The 21,856-nt window shown below is 43.9% G+C and overlaps 1 protein-coding gene across 2 annotated transcripts in view; it reads right to left on the reverse strand.

Moving 5' to 3' along the window:
* The window catches only part of LOC117351384 (protein mono-ADP-ribosyltransferase PARP3-like), a 42,489-nt gene extending 21,690 nt beyond the window's left edge, over window positions 1–20,799 (reverse strand). Inside the window, exons 1-7 of one of the 2 annotated variants that reach the window (XM_033926610.1) lie at window positions 20,738–20,799; window positions 15,005–15,196; window positions 11,868–11,993; window positions 11,022–11,210; window positions 10,715–10,853; window positions 6,909–7,132; window positions 2,171–2,329 (exon numbers count right to left, since the gene is read on the reverse strand). In XM_033926610.1, the coding sequence (XP_033782501.1) occupies window positions 2,171–2,329; window positions 6,909–7,132; window positions 10,715–10,853; window positions 11,022–11,210; window positions 11,868–11,993; window positions 15,005–15,196; window positions 20,738–20,797 (1,089 nt within the window). In that variant the 5' untranslated portion in view covers window positions 20,798–20,799. Of the gene's footprint in view, window positions 1–2,170; window positions 2,330–6,908; window positions 7,133–10,714; window positions 10,854–11,021; window positions 11,211–11,867; window positions 11,994–15,004; window positions 15,197–18,323; window positions 19,089–20,737 lie in introns of those variants that run through there. The other variant, XM_033926611.1, reaches the window with a different exon arrangement.
* Between the last annotated feature and the right edge of the window lie 1,057 nt (window positions 20,800–21,856).

A 21,856-nucleotide genomic window follows, 5' to 3' on the forward strand; every position in this document is an offset into this window, starting at 1 on the left:
GACAATGGGGAACCCATAGACATCATTTACCTCGATTTTCAAAAGGCTTTCGACAAGGTGCCACATGAAAGGCTGCTTAGGAAGCTGTGGAACCACGGGGTGGGAGGGGATGTGCACAGATGGATCAAGCACTGGTTGTCGGGTAGACTGCAGAGGGTCAGAGTAAAGGGACAATATTCTGACTGGCGTGGAATCACGAGCGGTGTGCCACAGGGATCGGTGCTGGGGCCGTTACTCTTCAACATATTTATCAATGACCTGGAAAAGGAGGCAAAGTGCGAGGTTATAAAATTTGCAGACGATACCAAACTGTGCGGCAGAGTTAGATCCAGGGAGGAGTGTGAGGACCTGCAAAGGGACCTGGACAAGCTGGAAGACTGGGCAAACAAATGGCAAATGCGCTTTAACGTGGAAAAATGCAAGGTCATGCATATAGGGAAAAAGAACCCGTTGTTCAACTACAAATTGGGGGGGCATTGCTGGGAGACAGCAGTCTAGAGAGAGACTTGGGTGTGCTGGTGGATGCATCACTGAAGCCATCTGCGCAGTGCGCAGCAGCCTCGAAAAAAGCCAACAGGATGCTGGGCATCATAAAGAGGGGCATAACAACCAGGACGCGGGAAGTCATCATGCCATTGTATCGAGCGATGGTGCGTCCACATCTGGAATACTGCGTTCAGTATTGGTCGCCGTACCTCAAGAAGGACATGGCAGTACTTGAGAGAGTCCAAAGGAGAGCAACAAAACTGGTAAGAGGGCTGGAACACTGCCCATACGCCGAGAGGTTGGATAGGCTGGGGCTCTTCTCTCTGGAAAAAAGGAGGCTCAGGGGAGATATGATAGAGACCTTCAAGATCATGAGGGGCATAGAGAGGGTGGATAGGGACAGATTCTTCAGACTGAAGGGGACAACAAGTACGAGGGGGCATTCGGAGAAACTGAAGGGAGATAGGTTCAAAACAAATGCAAGGAAGTTTTTTTTCACCCAAAGGGTCGTGGACACTTGGAATGCGCTACCGGAGGAAGTGATCAGGCAGAGTACGGTACAGGGATTCAAAATGGGATTGGACGGATTCCTGAGGGATAAAGGGATCGTGGGATACTGAGAGAGGTGCTGGGATGTAACACAGGTATAGAAAGCTAACCAGGTAATAAGTATAGAAACCCAACCAGGTAGTGCATGTGCAAGACCGGAGGGTTAGGACTTCGATGGGAAGATAGGACTCAATGGGAAACCAAGGTGGCAAGGGGGCCCCTTCTGGTGATTCAGACAGGTCGTGACCTGTTTGGGCCGCCGCAGGAGCGGACTGCTGGGCAGGATGGACCTATAGTCTGACCCGGCGGAGGCACTGCTTATGTTCTTATGTTCTTAATGTAAAGTTTGTATAGCAGGACATGCCAGTAGCTATGAGCTCTATATAAGATTACCGTCGGTTGCACTCCTTTTTGTGTCTGGTTTGAGCAGTTTCTTGAATGTCATAATGTTAATTAATGTTTTTTTACAGAGCAGAACAGAATTGTAGTGTTAGGGATTTTTCCTCATTTCTCTCCTTCCAGTTATGTCTTTCATTACGATCTACTTGAATGCTTTTGTACAAACTGAGGGGGCAGAAGCAGCTCCCTGGAAAGGGAACGGAGTTTAAAAGGTGATTGACAGAATTTTGCAAGCAAATTGCAGGTTCAGATGAATAACACTAGCATTCAGAACCACTAGACACATCTACAAGAAAGAAGATTATTGTGGTGAGAACCTAATCTTGCTTTAATGTGAGTGGGGTGTTGTCAGGTCATGGGAATTCCATCTACGCTCTCTAGAATCCTGTTACTTACATAGTGCATTTAGGAGTGACTATTTACACCTGCCACAGAGCAAATGTAAGTTACTGAGAAATGTAAAGCATCACCATACATTTTTTTAAATAAATAAGTTGTTACAGTTGACTTTAGGCACATGTTCAATGACTTCTGCTTGCATTCTATAATGGCTTTTGTGTGAAAATGTATCGTTATAGAACACTGGATTAGCATGCAAATCTTTAGTGCCTTATTTTTAGTATCCTTTGTAGAATTGCTCCCTTTCTGATGGGGGTCACGGATCACAGTGCATTCTTGACCGAGACGGCTCCATGTAACGCTTTCGCAGGACATCCCCACAGGCTCCGTGCCCTACCTTGTATTCCTCGGTCTTTGGATCGAGCAGGGAGAGCTCACACTTCAGAATCTCGTAGTCTTTATCCAGAGGGTGAGGCACTTCCTCTTCCTTCACCTCCTCTTCCTCCTTCACCTTCTGCGCCTGCAGAGTCTGAGCCAGCTCAATATCTGCCAGGACCTGCCAAGAGGTAACAGCAGGAATGAGGCAAGAACCGCTGTCATGGTTCATCATTTGTAGAGCACATACCAGATGACCCCGCAGCCTCTGAGGGGCTCTTTGTATGTACGGCATATATTCTAGAACTGCCTGACCACATTTACGCACGACTTGCATGCATAAATTTATAGAAACTGGCATTTTTACAGGTTAGTGTACACCTCACCCAAAATTGACTTACACCAGGATCACATACTTGTGTCTGGACCTCGCATGTACTTTTACGTACGGGTCAGTCTTCTAAGAGATATTCTATGTGAATGTACCCATGTGTGTGTGTGTGAAGATGCCTCTATAAAGTTACCCTCAATGTGGGTTAAAGTGAGCATCTAGTTTTACTTCTTTGTCAGAACATGTTTCCAAAGGCATGATTAAGTCAGGGAGAAAAAGCGCACACTTAGATTGCGTTTTCAAATTTAGACATATCGGGCCTGATATTCCGCCCATGGCAGTAAGAGGCTGGAAAGCGATATCCAGCCAAGGGCTAAACTAACTCCAGATATTCAATGCCAAAACATGCATGGCTCCTGGCACCGAATATCTTGTTATAATCAATGACCCAGATGTTAACCCACCCAGACCAGTGTCCAATTAATTTGGCGCATAAAATTAGGACAGATGATTAGAACTGATAAATCACTGCTAACTAGCTAAGTTTCTGCTCCACCCTATCTTCTCTCCTTGAATGGTTTCAGGTTTATTTAAAATTTGATAGTATCATCTATAAAACTTCTAGACGATGTACATATTAAAAACACAGTCATTACCAAAAACTCAGTAGTCAAATGAGTGGTATAATACGCACTAGCAAAAATACAGCCTCTCTTGGCTTTTTTAATTGCTTTGACTATCTACCCCATCATATTCCTTTAGATTTTTACCCACGAAAAACACAAGTACAAACACTGCAGCTACTTTCTACCTATGGCAATAATTAAGCAAAACTAGGGGTGTGCACTAGTTCTGCCCGATTCAGAGAAAAATATTTTGATTCGATTTGCCCTGTTGAATCGATTTTTCGATTCGATTCACTTTCAATGACACAGCTTTTTAAGTTTAAACATTTTATTTAGCCAAGGCAATATCATGTCAAAAACAGGAACATCCAATCTATAACATCACTTTAAAATTAGTTAGAAACAAGGGGTGGTGCTAGCAGGGAAGAGGGCTGGAGAGAAGGACAGGTGCCAGCTGATTGCCTACAGGATGTGCTTCTCGCCACGAGAGGCTCGTCCTGTAGGCAGTAAGCCAGTGCTTCTCCTTCTCTCCAGTGTGATGCAGCACACCTGAAATCTCAGACACACAACTTGCAATACACTGCCCTAGTTCCTTGAATTGCTAAATGTTGTGGCTTGATATAAATTCAGGTGTCAGCAGACTGCGTTCAGCTGTTGGGTCCCTCCTCTGCTATCTCTGCGTTGTTCATCTCTCCTTATCCCAGTTTTCCCTCCTCCCCCAAATTCATCTCCCCCTACCTTCCCATGTCCATGTCTTCCTCTCTCCCAAGTCCATCTCTCCCTCTCCTTCATCTCCCCCCCCCCCCGCATCTACCTTTATTTTGTTGTAAAATTTGTTGCCGGTGGCGGTAGCGAATTTAGCGATCCACAGAGTTCTCCTGCTGCCACTCCTGGCTTCTTCTCTCTTTGCAGCCCGCCCTCAGCAACAACTTCCTGTTTCTGCTGGGTCAGCCGCAATGGAGAGAAGACACCGGGACTAGCGGCAGGGTAGCTCTGTGAATTGCATTCAGTTTCACCGCTCGGCAATAACTTTTGCATTGAATTAAAGGTAGATGCGGGGGCGGGGAATTAGATAAATGCTGTTGGGGGAGAAGGGTGACAGGAATGATTCCGGGAAGGAGTAACCAGTAAAAAAAAGAAAAGGCAAAAGAAAAGAAGCCAGGGAGATGTGGGCTCACCTTGCTGCTGATCTGCTCACACAGGTCCGCTCAAGTGTTTCCTTTGCCGAAGTCCTTTCTTCTGATGTAGCTTACTGTTTCGCAAAACAGGAAGTTACATTAGATGGAAGGACTCCGGCAGAGGGAAAGCCCAAAAAGGCCTCTGCAAAATAGATCAGCGGCAAGGGGGCTGGTGCTCATGAATCGATGAGTCTGTTTTTTTCTGGAAACGAATCAATTCACCCGAAGTGAATCAGTGAATCGATTTGATTCGAATCGGGAATCGGGCACGTCTAATGTGCATAGGGCAAACATTTTCAGTTTAGCTGGACTTTTCCCCGCATTTTTAGATGTTTTCTCAGTTCATTTTAATAATAAAAAAAAAAAATAATGTGCATTGAAAATGTTTTAATAAATGCCAATTGACTTAACATGCATTAAATTCATCATTAATGTGCCGTAAACTCATTTAGTGCACACTATAAGGTACTGGAGGGGGCACAAGGAGTCCAGAGGGGAGCAGCATTTTGAACAGGGATCAGTAAGTGTGGGAAATTATACGGCGGGTGTGTTCTTTTCAATAAGTATCTTCTCATTTCAATTGCTCCCCAGAACCTTTTTTCCATGAATAACGCGTATTGTGTGATTCAATTTGCATCTTAATGAGCTGCTTCACATGCGTTTATCTGGGAAATTTCAGAACAGAGTGCTTCCATTGACACAGCACTTATGCATGTAAAATCACAGAATACGACAACTTTCACGCTAAATGCTAGGGGGATGCTTAAGTGCCATTCTGCAAGGGTATAACTGCAAGGCTGGGGCTCCCACATACTTACAATATATTGTAAGTTGCACATGCCCTTGCCGTATTTACAGTCATGTGAAAAAATGAAGACACCCCATGAAATATTCAGTTCTTTCTTAATAAATGTTCACATATTGATGTCAAATCTTTTTTTTTTATTTATCTCGGGGGGGGGGGGAAGGGAGGGAGGGAGGGAGGGAGAGAGAAGCACCCACAGGAGGGGGTGGAGGAAGAGAGAGAAGAACTCGAGGGGGAAGGGGTTGGAGGGAAGGAAAGAGAAGCACTGAAAGCGCTGACCATTTTACTACAAGCCTTACACTGAAGAATAATTTTTTTATATTACTTTTCATTACCACTTTGTACCATGCAATACATGTTTGTTATCTTTGTTTTATGTTTATTTACAAAGTTTCAATAAAATAATTGAACTTAAAAAGATGAGACGGGGGACTAAGAAATGGGTGAAAAGTGGGTCAGGGTAGGGGCGAAACTGGTGAAAGGTGGGGGGTTAAAGTGGGGCGGGTGGGGATGAGACTTGTGGGAGGCGGGTCCAGAGTGGGACAGGGCAGGATCAGGGGTGGGGCCAGGGCGGTGTCATGTGCCCTCTTTTTTTTACTTCACAAATATGGCAACCTTAATAAAAGCCTGCTTGATGTGGCTGCGTTTTGCCCAAATAACTGCGACCGGTCAAACTTACCAGCTGGTGAATGACACACTGAAAACACCAAAGCTGCAATACAAATATGCCCAAGTCCATTTGGCAAAACGTGGCCACATCAGGCGCATTTTTATGTCCTGAGAGAATATCAGTAAAGATTGGTTTTGGATTTTGGTCTGCTTCTCTATTACTCCTCACGGTGGATCTAGTAGTTTGGCTGCCTTCTTGTTTCCTTACTCTTGGGCTAAAATAATCCTGCGATAAGCTGCATTTTCAGCAAATGCTGCCCACTGTTATATTCACGCAGATTAGTAACTAGGCCCCTTACGTTTTAAGCCCTCTGGGGACAGGGAAATAGCTATTGTGATGAAAATAAGTCAGCTTGAGCTACCTATCAAAAGGTGTGAGCTAAATGACAAGATGATGAGCAGATAACTTATCTGGATAACTGAATTTCTGGCCCAGATAAATTTAGGCCTGCCATTTGCTAGACCAATGTGTGCAGAAATGCAGCCACACAGCAATTTGGGGTAGATTCAATACCTAGCGCCAAATCTGAGTACCGAAAAAAACCTTTGCATTGAGCGCTATTCTATAGACGGTGCTCAAAGTCGGGTGCCATTTATGGTATAGTGTAACGCCAGGATCCGCACTTAATTTACGTCAACTGAAAGCTGGTGTAAATCCTCACGCAGATTCTATAATATTGCGGCATCTTTGGTGAACAATTTTGATCCGCCTATGGCCAAGCTCCCTTTTCAGCTATGCTAGAAGATTTGCACACAAATCTTTATAGAAAAGCACCAAGATATGTGCCCAAATCCAAATTGGTGACAATTAATGCTAGGGCCTAATTATTGATGTTAATTGATTTATTAACCAATTAAGTTGCATATGCAAATTGGGCACGTGTTTAAATTTGCATGCACAATGTTCAGTGCCATTTATAGAATCCAGGTGTTTATGTCCAAGTACTTTTGGACACAATAACGTTTTATGTGGACCAAGTTACCTGGACAAAGGATGATAAATACTTAAAAGACAAGATTTAAAGAGGTAAATACTGATTTCACGTAGACTTCTTGATTGTGGATAATATGGTTAAAATCAAAAGAGCTCTGATCTGGAAGAGCCAAGTGTCGAGATTTAAGAGCCACCTGGAGGGTGGGAGAGCTCTTACCAGTAGCATGTCCTTCTTGGCTTGGATGACTGCAGCAGAATCGATGATAGGAGGCCGCGTGCGCCCAAAGTTGTGATGGATGATGGTATAGAAGCGGGAGGACAGCTCCTCTAGCCGGGCCCTGGAGTCCGCTTTCTCCAAGGCAGTTTCAATCTCCTCCAAGGCCTCAAAGCCTTTGGCAATCTGCTGCTTACTCAGCTTGCCAAGAGGCATCTTTTTCACATCTGTAGATGACAGCAAGGGATATGTAAATCCATCTGGTTAAGTTGACCAGGTCCAGAAAGTACAAACAGCTGTGACTAGTCACTGTTACTATGGCCTCAGAAAGGAGAAGTGGCCTAGACTAGGAATATCAGCACTTAATTATATAATATCAGAGCTCACCACTTACTAAAGTTATTTTATCTCATTGTATCTCAGTTCTAATCTCATAATATTTATTTCATGGTATATAGATATACATATAATGTGGCGGATGTATAAGTGCTGTTCAATAACAATCTCAGTGGGTACCTGAAACAATCTGACTTGCCCAAAGTCACATAGACTGTTGGGGGCCGAAGTGGATTTGGATCCTGGCTTGCCTGGTTCTCAGCCCATTGCTCTAACATAGTAACATAGTAGATGACGGCAGATAAAGACCCGAATGGTCCATCCAGTCTGCCCAACCTGATTCAATTTAAATTTTTTCTTCTTAGCTATTTCTGGGCAAGAATCCAAAGCTCTACCCGGTACTGTGCTTGGGTTCCCACTGCCGAAATCTAACCACTAAAACACTCTGTATGAGCTTAACTAGTACTTCTGAGGGAAATTTTCCAAAGATTTTACCTGGGAATCTTAACAGTTCTCAAGATAAATTGTGCCTTAGGATTCAGTTAAAAACATGGTACCTGAAATACAAAGGATGTATGCTCCTAACTTTGAGAGTTACGCTTATGAATTGGCTTCTTTGAAAATTTACCAGAGCTAAATTTTTACTGAAAATTTCACTAAACTCTTACATTTAGGAGCATCAAAAATGGGTGTTAAAAGGGTTGGGTTTAGGGCAGAGAAAAGAAGTTAGGAGTTTGGCACTGATTTTCAGCTCATAAATTAGACTTGTATATTTAAGCAAATGAATGGCAGGCCTAAATTGATGTGCCTAAATTGTAAGTAAAGCCTTTGGTTCAGAAAAAAAATTCTGGACTGAAATGAGTTGCGTACCAGTGGAGAGAGAAGCATGTGGATTGAATGCTAAGAGTCCAGCCTTGATCCTAGACAAAATAGGGCTACACATTCCCCCCTACATTTTCTATGATATTCCTGTACAGTATAGGGGCTATGAATCACATTCCAAAACTTTCAACTTTATTTCCTTGAGTTCTTCATTGTTAATTCTGAGGGATGTTTCAGATCATTGTTCCAAAAAAGCCAACCTCTTCATCTTCAGTTTCTTCATCAACTCTGGGATAACATAGAAACATGACAGCAGACAAAGGCCCATCCAGAGCATCCACTATCTCCTCCTCTCCCTAAGAGATCCCCCGTGCCCGTCCCAAGCTTTCTTAAATTCACACACAGTCTTTGTCTCTACCACATCTATCAGGAGACTATTCCATGTATCTACCACCCTTTCTGAAAAAAAGTATTCACTTATATTACTCCTGAGCCTGTCACTTCTTAACTTCATCCTATGACCTCTTATTCTGGAGCTTCCGTTCAAATGAAAGACACTTGCCTCATGCGCATTTAAACATCTCTATCATATCTCTCCTCTCTCACCTTTCCTCCAAAGTATACATAGTTCATGAAAGACTTCTGAGGAAATTAGAAAGTTATGGGATGGGTTGGTAATGATTAAGAACAGGATGAAAGACAGAAAACAGAGAGTGGATTTAAATGGTCAATATTCTCAGTGGAGAAAGGTAAATAGTGGAGTTCTTATAATCACTCAAAAATAACCATTGCACAGCCAAAAATGATATCAAAAACATCAACAAGCCATGAATAAATTGTTTGAAGCAGAGAGTTTAGAGGAGGAAAAGCCTCAGAACCCCTTTAGGGAACTACCCTTCTCTAATTAGAAAGGGTACAGATTACCTTATCGGGATAAAAATCTCCTCTCTCTCTCTCTGTATCAAAGCTGAACGTTAGTTAATATTAGTTGCTGTCCCAATTTAAGGGTAACATTCATAAGTGAATTTCCAACAGGGCCCCTGTTTCGCCGTAACTTCATCAGGGAAATCAAGCACTGTTTTCTGGATATTTTTTCAACAGATGATGAAGCGGGAGGGTTAGTGCTTGAGTTCCCCGCTGAAGCAACGGTGAAACAGGGGCCCTGTTGGAAATTGGAAATTCAAAAAGAAGTGATAGCGTTGCAGTGGTGGAAGTTGCTTACCGCGAAACAGATGTATACGCTCTAGGTTTAACCTTTTCCTATCGTAATAAATTTTACGTTACGCTGGTTCAAATCGTAATTATTTTAGCAAAGTTTTGTATTATTCACCGTTATCATTTACGGCTATTGTAAACATATTGTAAATAAATCATAAGTCTGTAAATTCAAATATTTTGTGTTCCTGGCTCTTTATTAGTCCATACAGACTGTTTATCCATAATGGCAACGACATTTTTGGAATGTCCCATCAGGATAGGAAAAGGTTAAACAACTCTGTCCTTCCCTGCTCTTGCCTCAACAGATAAGTTTTTGTCTTCTTATTGGCTACAGAATTTACTACAGATGTTATGTGAAGATGATATGCAGAGATTAGAAAATTTTCAAATTATAAGACTATTGGAGGAGTTTTTTCTGACCAAGGATGTCTCTCCTCGAGTCAGGATTGTGTGTAGGGAACTGTTCTTGTTGGCTCCCCTTAAGACACTGAGGTTTTTTCTCCGCTTTTTATAGTGTATTTATGAGACTGTGTCAGTTTGAGGCCACTATGGGATCCTTTTACGAAGCCGCATCAGTGGTTTCAGCGCCCGCAGATTTTTAGCGCGTGCTAAACCCAGAATTAACGCCAGCTCAACGCAGCTTCGTAAAAGGAGCCCTATGTGGTGAGATGTTTTCTGGATATTTTGGGTGCATATTAGGTACAAAGTTTGTATATTCTTCTCTAGATAACCAGATCTCTAACTTACTGATAACCACCCCAGAAAAAAATTAAAAACATACTCTTCAAGAAATTCCTGAAACAATCCTGGCATGATCCACTCTTTACAACTCTTGAAATGACAAAAGATCTACTCTCTACAACTCTAGAAAGGACAAATGTTCTTCCATTTTACAACCTGAAAAACAACAAATGATCTTCCTTAGTTTCCCTTTCTTCCTAAATTTCTACCTACTCCTCTCCACTTTTTACCATTCAAATATTGACAAATGATCTACTCTTTACAACTTTAGTAATGACAAATGTTCTTCCATTGTAACCCCCTTTCATAAATCTTTTGTAATCCGCCTTGAACCGCAAGGTAATGGCGGAATAGAAATCTCTAATGTAATGTAATGTTATTTATTTATAAATATCCAGACTTGTTTTTGTATTAATTTTTGTCAAACTTTGTACCTGTCGTAAAATGAGCAAAATCATATCTTTCTGCACATTTGAATGCATAATTATTGCTGTGTTTAACTTGGTATCATGTACAGGTTGTGTCGAGCAGAGTGAAAAATATAATTTGAACAAGGATGCCTAAATTTCGGCACACCACTGTACTTATGGCTGTGTGTATGTACTTGGGTATATGTGCATATGCTTTTATGTTGATATGTAGAAAGGCTTCGAGTGGAAATTCATGTCTGCTATGGTCTTTTAAGGGGTTACCTAGGTTCATGGTTTCCATGGCTTCCTTGAACATGTCATTGCTGAAGATGAGTGAAACCAGATCCTGTGTAGGTTTGTCTAGGCGACATGGCAACACCTTCTTTTTTACTGATTGATGAGCCCCATCAACTGTGTCCACCTGGAAGAGGTACAACGATTAAAAGTTAGACAAAACATCTGCCATCTTACCTTCCCTGGGATCCTTCAGCACCTGGTCCCTCATCTTCTCATCTTCCCCATTACCTTTCTGCCCTTTCCCTTCATCTCTGCCATTCCTTATCTTTACTGGGAGCTCTTTACCCCTCACCTTCACCATAATCTCGCTTCCTTCATCCTCGTGTTGCACCTCTATCATAGTGTATTTTCCCGGGTGAGCCACAAATGAGTCACGATTCTTCCAGTCATTCTTGGTCTTGTCTTTAAATTTCTTCTCAAAGTCTTTTATTGCTGCATCCAAACTGGCTAAAGGGCTCAGCTTTGACTGACCAACTTCTCCCTGCTCAGCAAAATAAGCAGAAAACAAACCACAATTGTATTCCTACTCACCAATACCTCATATACTTATGTTCTCTTTCTTCACTGGATTTATATTGATTATCCAAATTACACCAACAGTCTAGTCAGAGCTGTATAAGACTATTTATCTGGGTAAAGGGCCCTGCTCCTCAACTGCATCGTTCTGTACTTCTTTGCATTAAATTTCAACTGCTAAATATTATACCAGTCTTCTAGTTTGGTGGATTGCTCCTCATATTCTGTACTCCTGCCGGGGTGACCATTCTTGTTGTAAATCTTTTCTGTAATCCACAAAAAGGGCAAACTTTTCCTTTTGAATCCTTCAGCAAAGTCAACAGGCCCCAGCCAGTCCCAATTCCTGAGGGACTCCGCTATGCACTTTCTTCAGCTACCAGTCGGCCAATTTTTGTTCCCAGGTTACAGGTTTGGGTCTTGTCCCCAAGCCACTCCTTATATTTGTTAGGGTTACCAGATTTCCTCTTTAACAACAACAAAAAAAGAGGACATGTGGCCCCGCCCTATTCTGCCCCAGCCCCGCCCCCACACGATCCTCTTCATTCCAGTATGATTCAGGTGCACTGCCATCAGTAATACTGTCCTGGATGACAGAACAGTGAGCTGGGGTTATTATACTCACCACACGCCCCCAGCGGTTCCAGCAGTAATACCGACCCTGATCGCAGATGAGCTGAATAACGTAGAACTTGTTGTTGTTATGGCCAATATTGGTCTGGTTCAGCATGCAGTCAAAGTCCTCATGAATCTGAAATTAGAACAAGCAGAGACGCAATTCTAGACTTTCCGTTATAGAACACAATTGTACTGGAAGAAATAGGCGCCTTTAATTTAGATGCGATCAGCCATAGAGTTGTTTAAAAAGATGATAAAGAAAACTTCCACTGTATATCAACCCATACAATCTCAATCAATTTTATTTTATGACCGCATGACCAAAATTTATAATATAACTTTATTCTTATATACCGCCAACAATCTTGCGACTTCTAGGCGGTTCACAACGAAGAGAAACTGTACAGACAGCGACTTACAGAGTATAGCTGAGAACATCTGATAGTAACAACAGTGATAATAATAGCAACAGATTATATACTGCAGGACCGTGAAGTTCCGTGCGATTTACAGTGAATTGGAGAAATTCCATAAATTGAATGGAGCATTCATAGTTAGAGATCGGAGGTTAACAGTTTACAAGATCAGATCTGGGTGGGATTACGAAGGGGGCTATTGTCCTGAATCGTTACCTTGGTATTTCGAGAACAGGTAGGAAGAAGCCTCTTGGGTAGCATTTAGCGATCAGGCTCATCCTCCTTTTCTTCAATCATAGGCTTAAAAGCTGTCTGAAACCATGTAGCAATATGCAGACTAATAAGCTGGAGGCTCCTTTATTACAGCACTGGACGGACAAACAGCATGTCGTTGGAGACTTCCGTTTCTCAGTTGTAGAAGTACCTAAATTATCAAGAGGCGGTGACCTCTCCCGGGTCTTATGGATTAAAGAACAGCGTTTGATTCTCAAATTACACACTCTACATCCCGAGGGTCTAAACCGCGAAATAGAACGGCAAGCATTTTTGTAGGTTTCGGTTGGCCTCAGCATTTGCTCTTACTGACAGTTCGATCAGACTCAGCTGGTCTTTACGTCACCCCGCACAGGCGGGATGACGTCAGCATGCTCTACTTTAAATCTAAGTCGGCGTTTTCACAGCCATTACACGAAAGAAGAAGCAGAGAAGTATTTCTCCTAACCACGTATATATGGCAAGTACCCACAGTGTGTGTTGCTTTTATAGTGATTCAATACAGTCACTTTTAGATTGTTATACATTTATGTCTTTCTCTCTTTTAATAGAATGCAAGATTATTGCCCCAATTGCACTATCACCAGTTCTTTGGCATTCGAGTTGTTCAGATTTATCTTTGGGTTCCTTGAAAAAGAACTTTGAAACATGGTCCATGTCGGGACCTGTTGAATACCTTTAAAAGCTAAGTGGGAATTTCTTTCCCCCTTTCTTTTTGCCATTGAAAACATTTTTTATTTTCTGAATAGTACATTTATCAGCGCTTTTTTCAAAAATTCCATACACAGTGATTGGGTGGTGGGTTCAGCTATAGGAGCTTCGGCTCTTGGCCGAATTACACAATTCTGAGTGTATGTGAAAGAATTACAAGCTTTATACATACATCTATAATAATAAAACCCTAGAGCGCGCATGCGCTGTTGAACGATCGTGAGTCCTGGTGGCGTGAGGTGTGCTTCTGTGTCAGTCCTCACGCGGCCTGCGCCAGCGACTCCTCCCTCCCGCTGCCACTCCTCTTCAAAGCGCTTCAGGTTTTCTACTGGCCTAATTTCCTCTGCTGCGTCCCTGATGACGTCATCAGGGACGTGGCAGAGGAGATTAGGCCAGTAGAAGACCCGAAGCAGCGTGTTTAGTGTGCCTGGGACGCTGCTGGAGCTGCCAGGTTTGTCAGCCGTCTAGCGCTGGGAGGGTCAACGGTGGTTTCTGTTGTGCCGGGTAGGGTCAGCGGGGGAGGGGGGAGTCACGGTGTGTTAGTGGTGTGCCTAGGGTTGGCGCGGGGGGGGGGTTTAAAAACATGCTGCTCAGGGGAATGGGAGGCAGGCAGGCATACTGGCATCGGGGGGGGGGGTTCAGTGGAAGGGGGATGGGAGGCAGGCAGGCTGGCATCGGAGGGGGGTGGGGGGTTCAATGGAAGGCAAGCAGGCAGGATGGCATTAGGGCAGTGGTTTCCATGGAAACATGCTGCTCAGGGGGATGGGAGGCAGGCAGGCAGACTGGCATCGGTGGTGGGGTGGGGGGTTTCAGTGGAAGGGGGATGGGAGGCAGGCAGGCTGGCATCGGAGGGGGGTGAGAGGAGGAAGGAGGCACTGGGGGCACTAAGGACATAGAAAGGGGCACTGGGGGCACTAAGGACATAGGAAGGGGCACTAAGGACATAGGAAGGAGGCACTGAGGGCACTAAGGACACAGGGAGATTCACAGACAGAAAAAAATGACAGACAGGCAGCATGCAAGGAGAGAGAGACAAAGAAAAAAAGTACCCAGACAGACAGACATCTACTCTAGCCCGTTAATGTAACGGGCTTAAAGACTAGTATACATATAATTTACTTCATTACTCTTTATTTTAGGAGTTTTATACAGCATTGATATATGAAACCATTCTTTAAACCAATACAGTATTACCAGAAGTACAAAACTCAGTCTTTTGCTTAGCTGTTTATAAAATTTCACTCTTTCTGCAGCCAGTGTCTGTTAAAAACAAAAGTGCTGTTGATTCTGACAGGGCATCAGGGATGATATTCATTAGCTGTCCACAGCTGCATCAGAGATGTATGCAACGTATAATATTCTATAAGCTTTGCCCATGCTCCTCCCATTTGTACAAGTCATGTAATATATGTGTGTATTTACAGAATAGTGCTTAAGTGAAATTTTGGCCTATACGCAAGTAGAGAGTGAAGCAAAAAAAAAGTAACCCTCTAGAGCAGTGGTCTCAAACTCAAACCCTTTGTAGGGCCATATTTGGATTTGTAGGTACTTGGATGGCCTCAGAAAAAAAATAGTTAATGTCTTATTAAAGAAATGACAATTTTGCATGAGGTAAAACTCCTTTATGAAAGTGCGGAAACTTTGTGAAGAACCCTCGTATCATTACACATCAAAAGTAAACACCTGCATAACTATGCCACACTACAGCCTCCTCTCCTGTCTGTCTCCAACTTGACTCACTTACCTCAGAGTTGCCGGAATGACTCAGAGAACAGGCTGAATCAACTTTGGCCTTTCTTTTCTCCTTGGGAGCAGCCTTCAGGGCCTCCATGGTGGATCGGAAGTTGTCCTCCTCTGGCTCGGTTTTCACTTTCTTCCCTTTTCTGGAGACGCTGGTCTTGGTTGCGGCCTTGCGCTTGGGAGCCATCTTCCTGGGCTAGACAGAGGAAACAGAGGACCACAAAGGCTCAGGCCAATCTCCATAAAGACAGCACAAGAAAATGGTACCTGCATCTCTTGAGAGGTAGGGCTCTCTACTGCCCTGGCAGATTATACATGCTTATGAATAAACATACAAAATACCGTTGGGAGTTTCTCAATGGTACAAAATAATTACTGGAATACCACCTCACTGTGGTATTTGTGACCTTCCATCAAAATATAGAACTTTAAGGATCCATTACAGTGTACACCCCAGAAATTTTTTCCAGCCGGGTGGGGTGGGATGGGAAAATTTGGTGGCGGGGAAAATTAAAAACACACTGTATGCAGAGAAAATGTTAATTATCATTTATATTTGTTTCATTTTTCAAAGAGGTCAAGGCAGATGCCTTTAAAATATGCAATGTCACCTCAGTAACAACTATAGAAGAATAAACCGCAGATTATAAATTCTCAAAACTGACACATTTGGATCACTAAATTGAAAATAAAATCATTTTTCCTAACTTTGTTGTCTGCTGATTTAATTAATTTCTGGGAGGAATTCTTTCTGACTGTGCATTCCCTTCCCCCAACCACCATCTCTCTCTGTCCCGCCATGAGTCCAACTTTTCTTCCTCTCTCCACCCCTATTGGTAACATGTCTCCCTCTCTCTCCCTCCTCTATTATGATCTTGCATCTCTCTGTTCTTCCTCAGGGTCTCTCTCCCTCTGTCTCTACTGTCTGCACCTCCCATAGTCCAGCATCTGCTTCCTGTCTTTCCCCTTTGGTCCAGGTCTATCTCTCTCTCTCTTTCTTCTGCTTACAACACCCCTCCCTTCCATGTCTATCATTTGTTCTCCTTTTTCTACCTCTCTCTCTCTTCCTTCCTCCCTCCCTCCCTGGTCCAGAATCTTTCCACCTCTCTGCAGTCTCTCCCACTCTCTTCCCTCTATACACCCCTAAGTCCAACATCTGCCCCCTCTCTTCTGCCTCTTTGTTTCAGGTTTCTCCCTCTCTCTATCTTCCTTCTAACATTTTGAGTCCTCCCACCTTTGATCCGGGTCTTTCTGTCTCTCTCACTCTGTCTTACCCCCCTCTCCAGGGCTTGGCATCTCTCTCTCCTCAGTTCAGGGTGTTTCCCATATCTACCCCCTCTAGTCCAGCATCTGCCCTGTCCCTGTCTCCCTTTTGGTTCAAGTCTGCTTTCCCGTCCCTCCTCAAGGTCTTTTTCTGTCTCTCTCCCTCCCAGATCCAGTGTCTCTATGGCAATCCCAATTCCGCTGGGGCCCTCACGACGGGCGGGGCCTTACCTCAGCTGCTTCCCACACCCAGCGTGAGAGGTCATTTTTCACACTGTGACCGCCGCTTATCGAGGACCAGTCTTTAAAGCTAATTAAGGCAGCCTGCAGAGCGAACCTAGTAGGCTGCTGTTGGCCTCCGCAGCACGTTAAGAACATAAGAATAGCCTTACTGTGTCAGACTAATGGTCTATCAAGCCCAGTAGCCCGTTCTCATGGTGGCCAATCCAGGTCACGGTACCCAGGGGCGGCAAAGGGAATGTTCTGCGGAGGCCGACGGCAGCCTGCTAGGTTCGCTCTGCAGGCTGCCGTAATTAGCTTTAAAGGTGAGACAGTGAGACTAGGGGGAATCCGGAGGATGCTGAGGGGGAAGCGCCCGGCTAAAAGGCGCTAGGGAGAACACTGCTCTGCTTGGTTGGGCTGAAAACTTTTCAGCAGCACGTCGTAGTTGCAAATGAAGGGTCATGGGGCACTAACAAAGCTGAAAAGCATACAAGAGGAACAGACTCACAAAATTATCCTAATGATTTTAGTCTGCAATATTTATGAAAACCGATCAATTGTATATTCTTCACAGCAATTCCATGCAGTTCCATTTAGCTGTATCAGATGTACATAATACTCCAGTACTTGTTTTTCAATGCATATTATTTTCATTTGCAAAATTCTACCTGTCCATTATTCTGAAATTCTCTGTTTCTAAAAGTTATGAAATGAAGAGTAAAGTGCATTTTCTAACCACCTTATACAATTGTTAACCTGCTAAAGTCATCCCTCACTCACCCCTACCTGCTCAAGTATTTGATATCAATTTGGGATGACAACATAGGAAGAAAGAAAACACAATACACAGCACAAATGAATCAGGAAAGAGCAGATGATGCACTCTAGGCTCTGGATAGGAAAGTTATTTTTGTTTGAACATTGTCAAATTGTGTTAAAGTAAAACTAAGTTCCCTAAATTTAAACCTTTCAAACATCAATTTTGAGTCATTTAGGTTTATATCCAGCTAGAATGCATACAGACTTGATTGCTAAGTCCACTTGCACAGAGATTAACAGTGCACCTGAATAGAACTGGCTTTGGAAGGAAAATCTAAAACCAGAGCCCTATTTCCTAAGAACTCATATTTTTCCATTGCCATAGGCACCAAACGGGATCAAATTTTTAGTAACTAGGCCCCTCCTGTTACCCTGCTTCCTTCTGAAAGGTCAGATTAGTTTACATTTTAGGTATTGCCTTTCCCCTCAGTAGCCAAACTGCCTAGCACCTCCACAACTCTGCTATTGCCCCTTTTCTGCAGAAAATCCTTTGCACTGCAGAAAAGGAAGCCTGGATTTTGGCAATGCACTCTGAGAAAGGAAAAGCAGTGAGAACACACAACTCCCACAAGTCCTCAGGGAAGTTTGCAGCGTGCATCACTGCTCTCCGCCCCCACCGTGCCCGCAAAATCAACCAAATGAACACAGGGTAGCCCAATTATCCTTTCAGTTTGGGTTAAGCCAGGGGTGTCCAATGTGGGTCCTCGAGGGCCGCAATCCAGTCGGGTTTTCAGGATTTCCCCAATGAATATGCATGAGATTTATTTGCATGCACTGCTTTCATTGTATGCTAATAGATCTCATGCATATTCATTGGGGAAATCCTGAAAACCCGACTGGATTGCGGCCCTCGAGGACCCACATTGGACACCCCTGGGTTAAGCTATTTATTTAACCTCTCTATGCTTGCAGCTTGCCCATCCTGCCATCCCTCGACGTGGCCCGCCCATGTGGAGTGCCAATGCACGGATTGTGTTGGTTGCTGCCGCACCCCTCCGGCACTAATTATGTGCACTCACCTTGTGCAGCTTCCACATGGCCCCTGGAATGTTTGCCCAACGCCAGGCACTGGTAGCAGACGGGCATCTTGCACTGCACACAGTATATGCTGTGGTTCTCCAGCTCGTGGGCCTTGCAGGTGGCGATCTTGTGGGGGCTCAGCCTGCGGCTCACCCGGTCCTGAGCGGGGGTCACCAGATGGTGCATAGCCAGGGGCCTGCGAGGCAGGTGGCAGGGCTCTCAGTAGAAGACATCGCACAAGTAAAGCTTAACGCGGTATAAACCGGCCTTCTTTTCTTTACAGCTCTAATACTATTGCATTATTTTTTTTTTGCATCCAGAAAGGTTCGAAGTTGCTCTGGCTCAACAAATACATATTTTATCTGACATTTACATGGATAGGATAACAAGAAATTTGCTCCCATTTTTACAGCTTCTTCCCTCAGAAACAACTTTCTGCAGTCCTATGTTATTTTAGTAACATCTGGGAAAATTCTAATTTTTTGTCCCATAAAAAGACTATGGGGAAATCGAAAAAAGGCCTTCATAATTAAATTCAGGTCCTGCTCAAAAACCAGTGAAATAACCAATGTTCCTCGGTATTCGATTTCCTCCTGAGAATTTTCTAATAAGATGCACACAGTTGTATACAGCACAGACAGCTGAAGAGCAGATCTTCAGAGCCCTATGCGAGTGTTTCCCCGATAGTCATAACAGCATGAACACAATACAGATAGCTGGAAAGCAGATTTTCAGCAGAGTCTCATGCGACCATCACACATCTAGAAGTTTTGATACACAAGTATGACAAATGAAATGATACATGTAGAGCAGGGGTGCCCACACTTTTTGGGCTTGCGAGCTACTTTTAAAATGACCAAGTCAAAATGATCTACCAACAATAAAATTTAAAAAAAACACAACGCACACTGTACGCATAGAAAATGTTAATTATCATTCCTATTCCAGGGTTTTTCAAAGAGGTCAAAGCAGATGACTCTATGCACTATCACCTCAGTAACAACCATACAAAAATAGACAAATATACCCCCCTCCCTTTTTACTAAACCACGATAGCAGTTTTTAGAGCACAGGGAGCTGCGCTGAATGCCCAGCACTGCTCTCGACGCTCATAGGAAATATGTGGCCTCCTTTTACAAAACTGTGATAACAGTTTCGAGCACGGGGAGCCACAGTGAATGGCCCACGCTGCTCCTGACGCTCGTAGAGTTCATATGAATGTCGAGAGCAGCGCGGGCCATTCAGCGCAGCTCACCGCGCTACAAACTGCTAGCGCAGTTTAATAAAAGAGAGGGTGAGTGTTAGGCAATACAGAAAACATCCACAAATACATAGCAAAATAAAATAAAAATCAACCTGTAGATAAATGGTGGGCGAGAAAATAAACATACAATTTAAAGAAGCTGAAACTGATGGGGAAAATATATGTATAACTAGTGTTTTAGGCCTTTACATTAACGGATGCTAGAGTAGATGTATTTTTTTTTTGTTTGTTTGGGGGGGTTCTTCGTCTCTTTCTCCTTGGACGCTGTCTGTCATTCTTTCTGTCTCTGTCTCCCTGGCCCCCTGTATTTCTCTGTTGCACCATGCCTGCCTATCTCTCAGTGACTCCTTCCTATGTCCTTAGTGCCCCCAGTGCTTCCTTCCCATGTCCTAAGTGCCCCCTGTGTCCTTAGTGCCCCTTCCTATGCCCTTAATGCCCCCAGTGCCTCCTTCCCATGTCCTTAGTGGCTCCAGTGCCTCTCTCCTGTGTCGTTAGTGCCCTCAGTGCTTCCTTCCTATGTCCTTAATACCCCTTCCTACCTCCTTAGTACCCCCCAGTGCCTCCTTCCTCTCTCCTGTGTCCTTAGTGTCCCTTCCTATGTCCTTAGTGCCCCCCAGTGCCTCCTTCCTATGTCCTTGGTGCCCTTTTCTATGTCCTTAGTATCCCAGTGCTTCCTTCCCATGTCCTTAGTACCCCTTCCTACGTCCTTAGTGCCCCAGTACCTCTGTCCTGTGTCCTTAGTGCCCCTTCCTATGTCCTTAGTGCCCCCCAGTGCTTCCTTCCTATGTCCTTAATACCCCTTCCTACCTCCTTAGTACCCCCCAGTGCCTCCTTCCCATGTCCTTAGTGGCCCCAGTGCTGTCTTCCTATATCCTTAGTGCCCTCAGTGCTTCCTCCCTACGTCCTTAGTGCCTCCTTCCCATGTCATAAGTGCCCCCAGTGCCTCTATCCTGTGTCCATAGTACCCCCAGTGCCTCCTTCCTTTGTCCCCCTCACTGCCTTCCAGACTTTGACCCAACCCCACCCCCGAAGCCAGCCTGCCTCCCATCCCCCTGTGTAGTAGAACCGGTGATCAGCCTGTTTCCATCTCCCCCCACCGTGCAGCCCACCCCGTTGAGCCTCCCATTCACCCCAAAACAACAAAAAAACCTTCCGGAACCAGCAGCGTCCCCAGCACTTGAAAGACCGGCTTCGCGACCCTGATGACATCATTAGAGACAGAGACGCGACAGAGGAAATCGGCATTAGAAGGTCGCAAAGCCGCGTCTTTTAAGTGCTGGGGACGCTGCTGGTTCCGGAAGGGTTTTTATTGTTTCGGGGTGGATGGGAGGCTCAAGGGGGTTCGGGGGTGGCCGAAGACGACGAGAGTAGAAGTGCGCATGCGCATTCTATCGCCATCTGGTGGAAACAGTAAAAAAAGACTGAATGTGAATAGGCTGAAAAAAGTTAAAAATACCGTATTTCAATTACAATGGCGCCATCTAGGCTGCAGAGTGAAAAGAGATGAAATTAATAAATGTTTAAGCAAGTCTCAGTATTCAGACGGAAAAGGTGATGGGCATGAAGCTCATGACTCTCTGTTCTCTCACCTTATAAACGGAAAGGAACCAAAAGAGGTCAGCGAGAAAAAGGAATCGCGCCAGCCCAAAGACATTGAAAAATCCCCAAAGGCTTCCCTTTCAAAGCTGCAGTAGGGAGAAATGCACCAAAGCCCCTAGGGACATGCAGAGAAAAGACTTGGCCCTCTTCTATTAGCTATAGCAGTTTTGTAGAAGAGGGGGTAAGTCATCATATATCACGAGAGAAGATCCGGAGATGCCATGTGGCTATATAGTCAATACAGAAAACACCCACAAATACATAGCAAAATAAAATAAAAACCTGTAGGTAAATCGGGGGCGAGAAAATAAACATAGAATTTAAAAGAAGCTGAAACTGATGGGGGAAATCTATGTATAATAGTAATGTAGTAGTATCGCCATCTCGTGCAGATGGTAAAAAACACAATGAAAAATAAAAAAATACTGTATTTCAATTATAGTGTCGCCATCTGGTGGAAACGGTAAAAAAGAGTGAATGTGAATAGGCTGAAAAGTCATCAAAATACTGTATTTCTGATACAATGGCGCCATCTGATGGATACGGTAAAAAAAAGTGAATGTGAATAGGCTGAAAAGTAATCAAAATACTCTATTTCTAATACAATGGCGCCATCTGGTGGAAACCATCACAAAGGACAATGAAGTGAAAAAAAGATGTATTAAATAA

This window comes from Geotrypetes seraphini, chromosome 17 (assembly GCF_902459505.1).
Source record: "Geotrypetes seraphini chromosome 17, aGeoSer1.1, whole genome shotgun sequence".
NCBI lineage: Eukaryota > Metazoa > Chordata > Amphibia > Gymnophiona > Dermophiidae > Geotrypetes > Geotrypetes seraphini.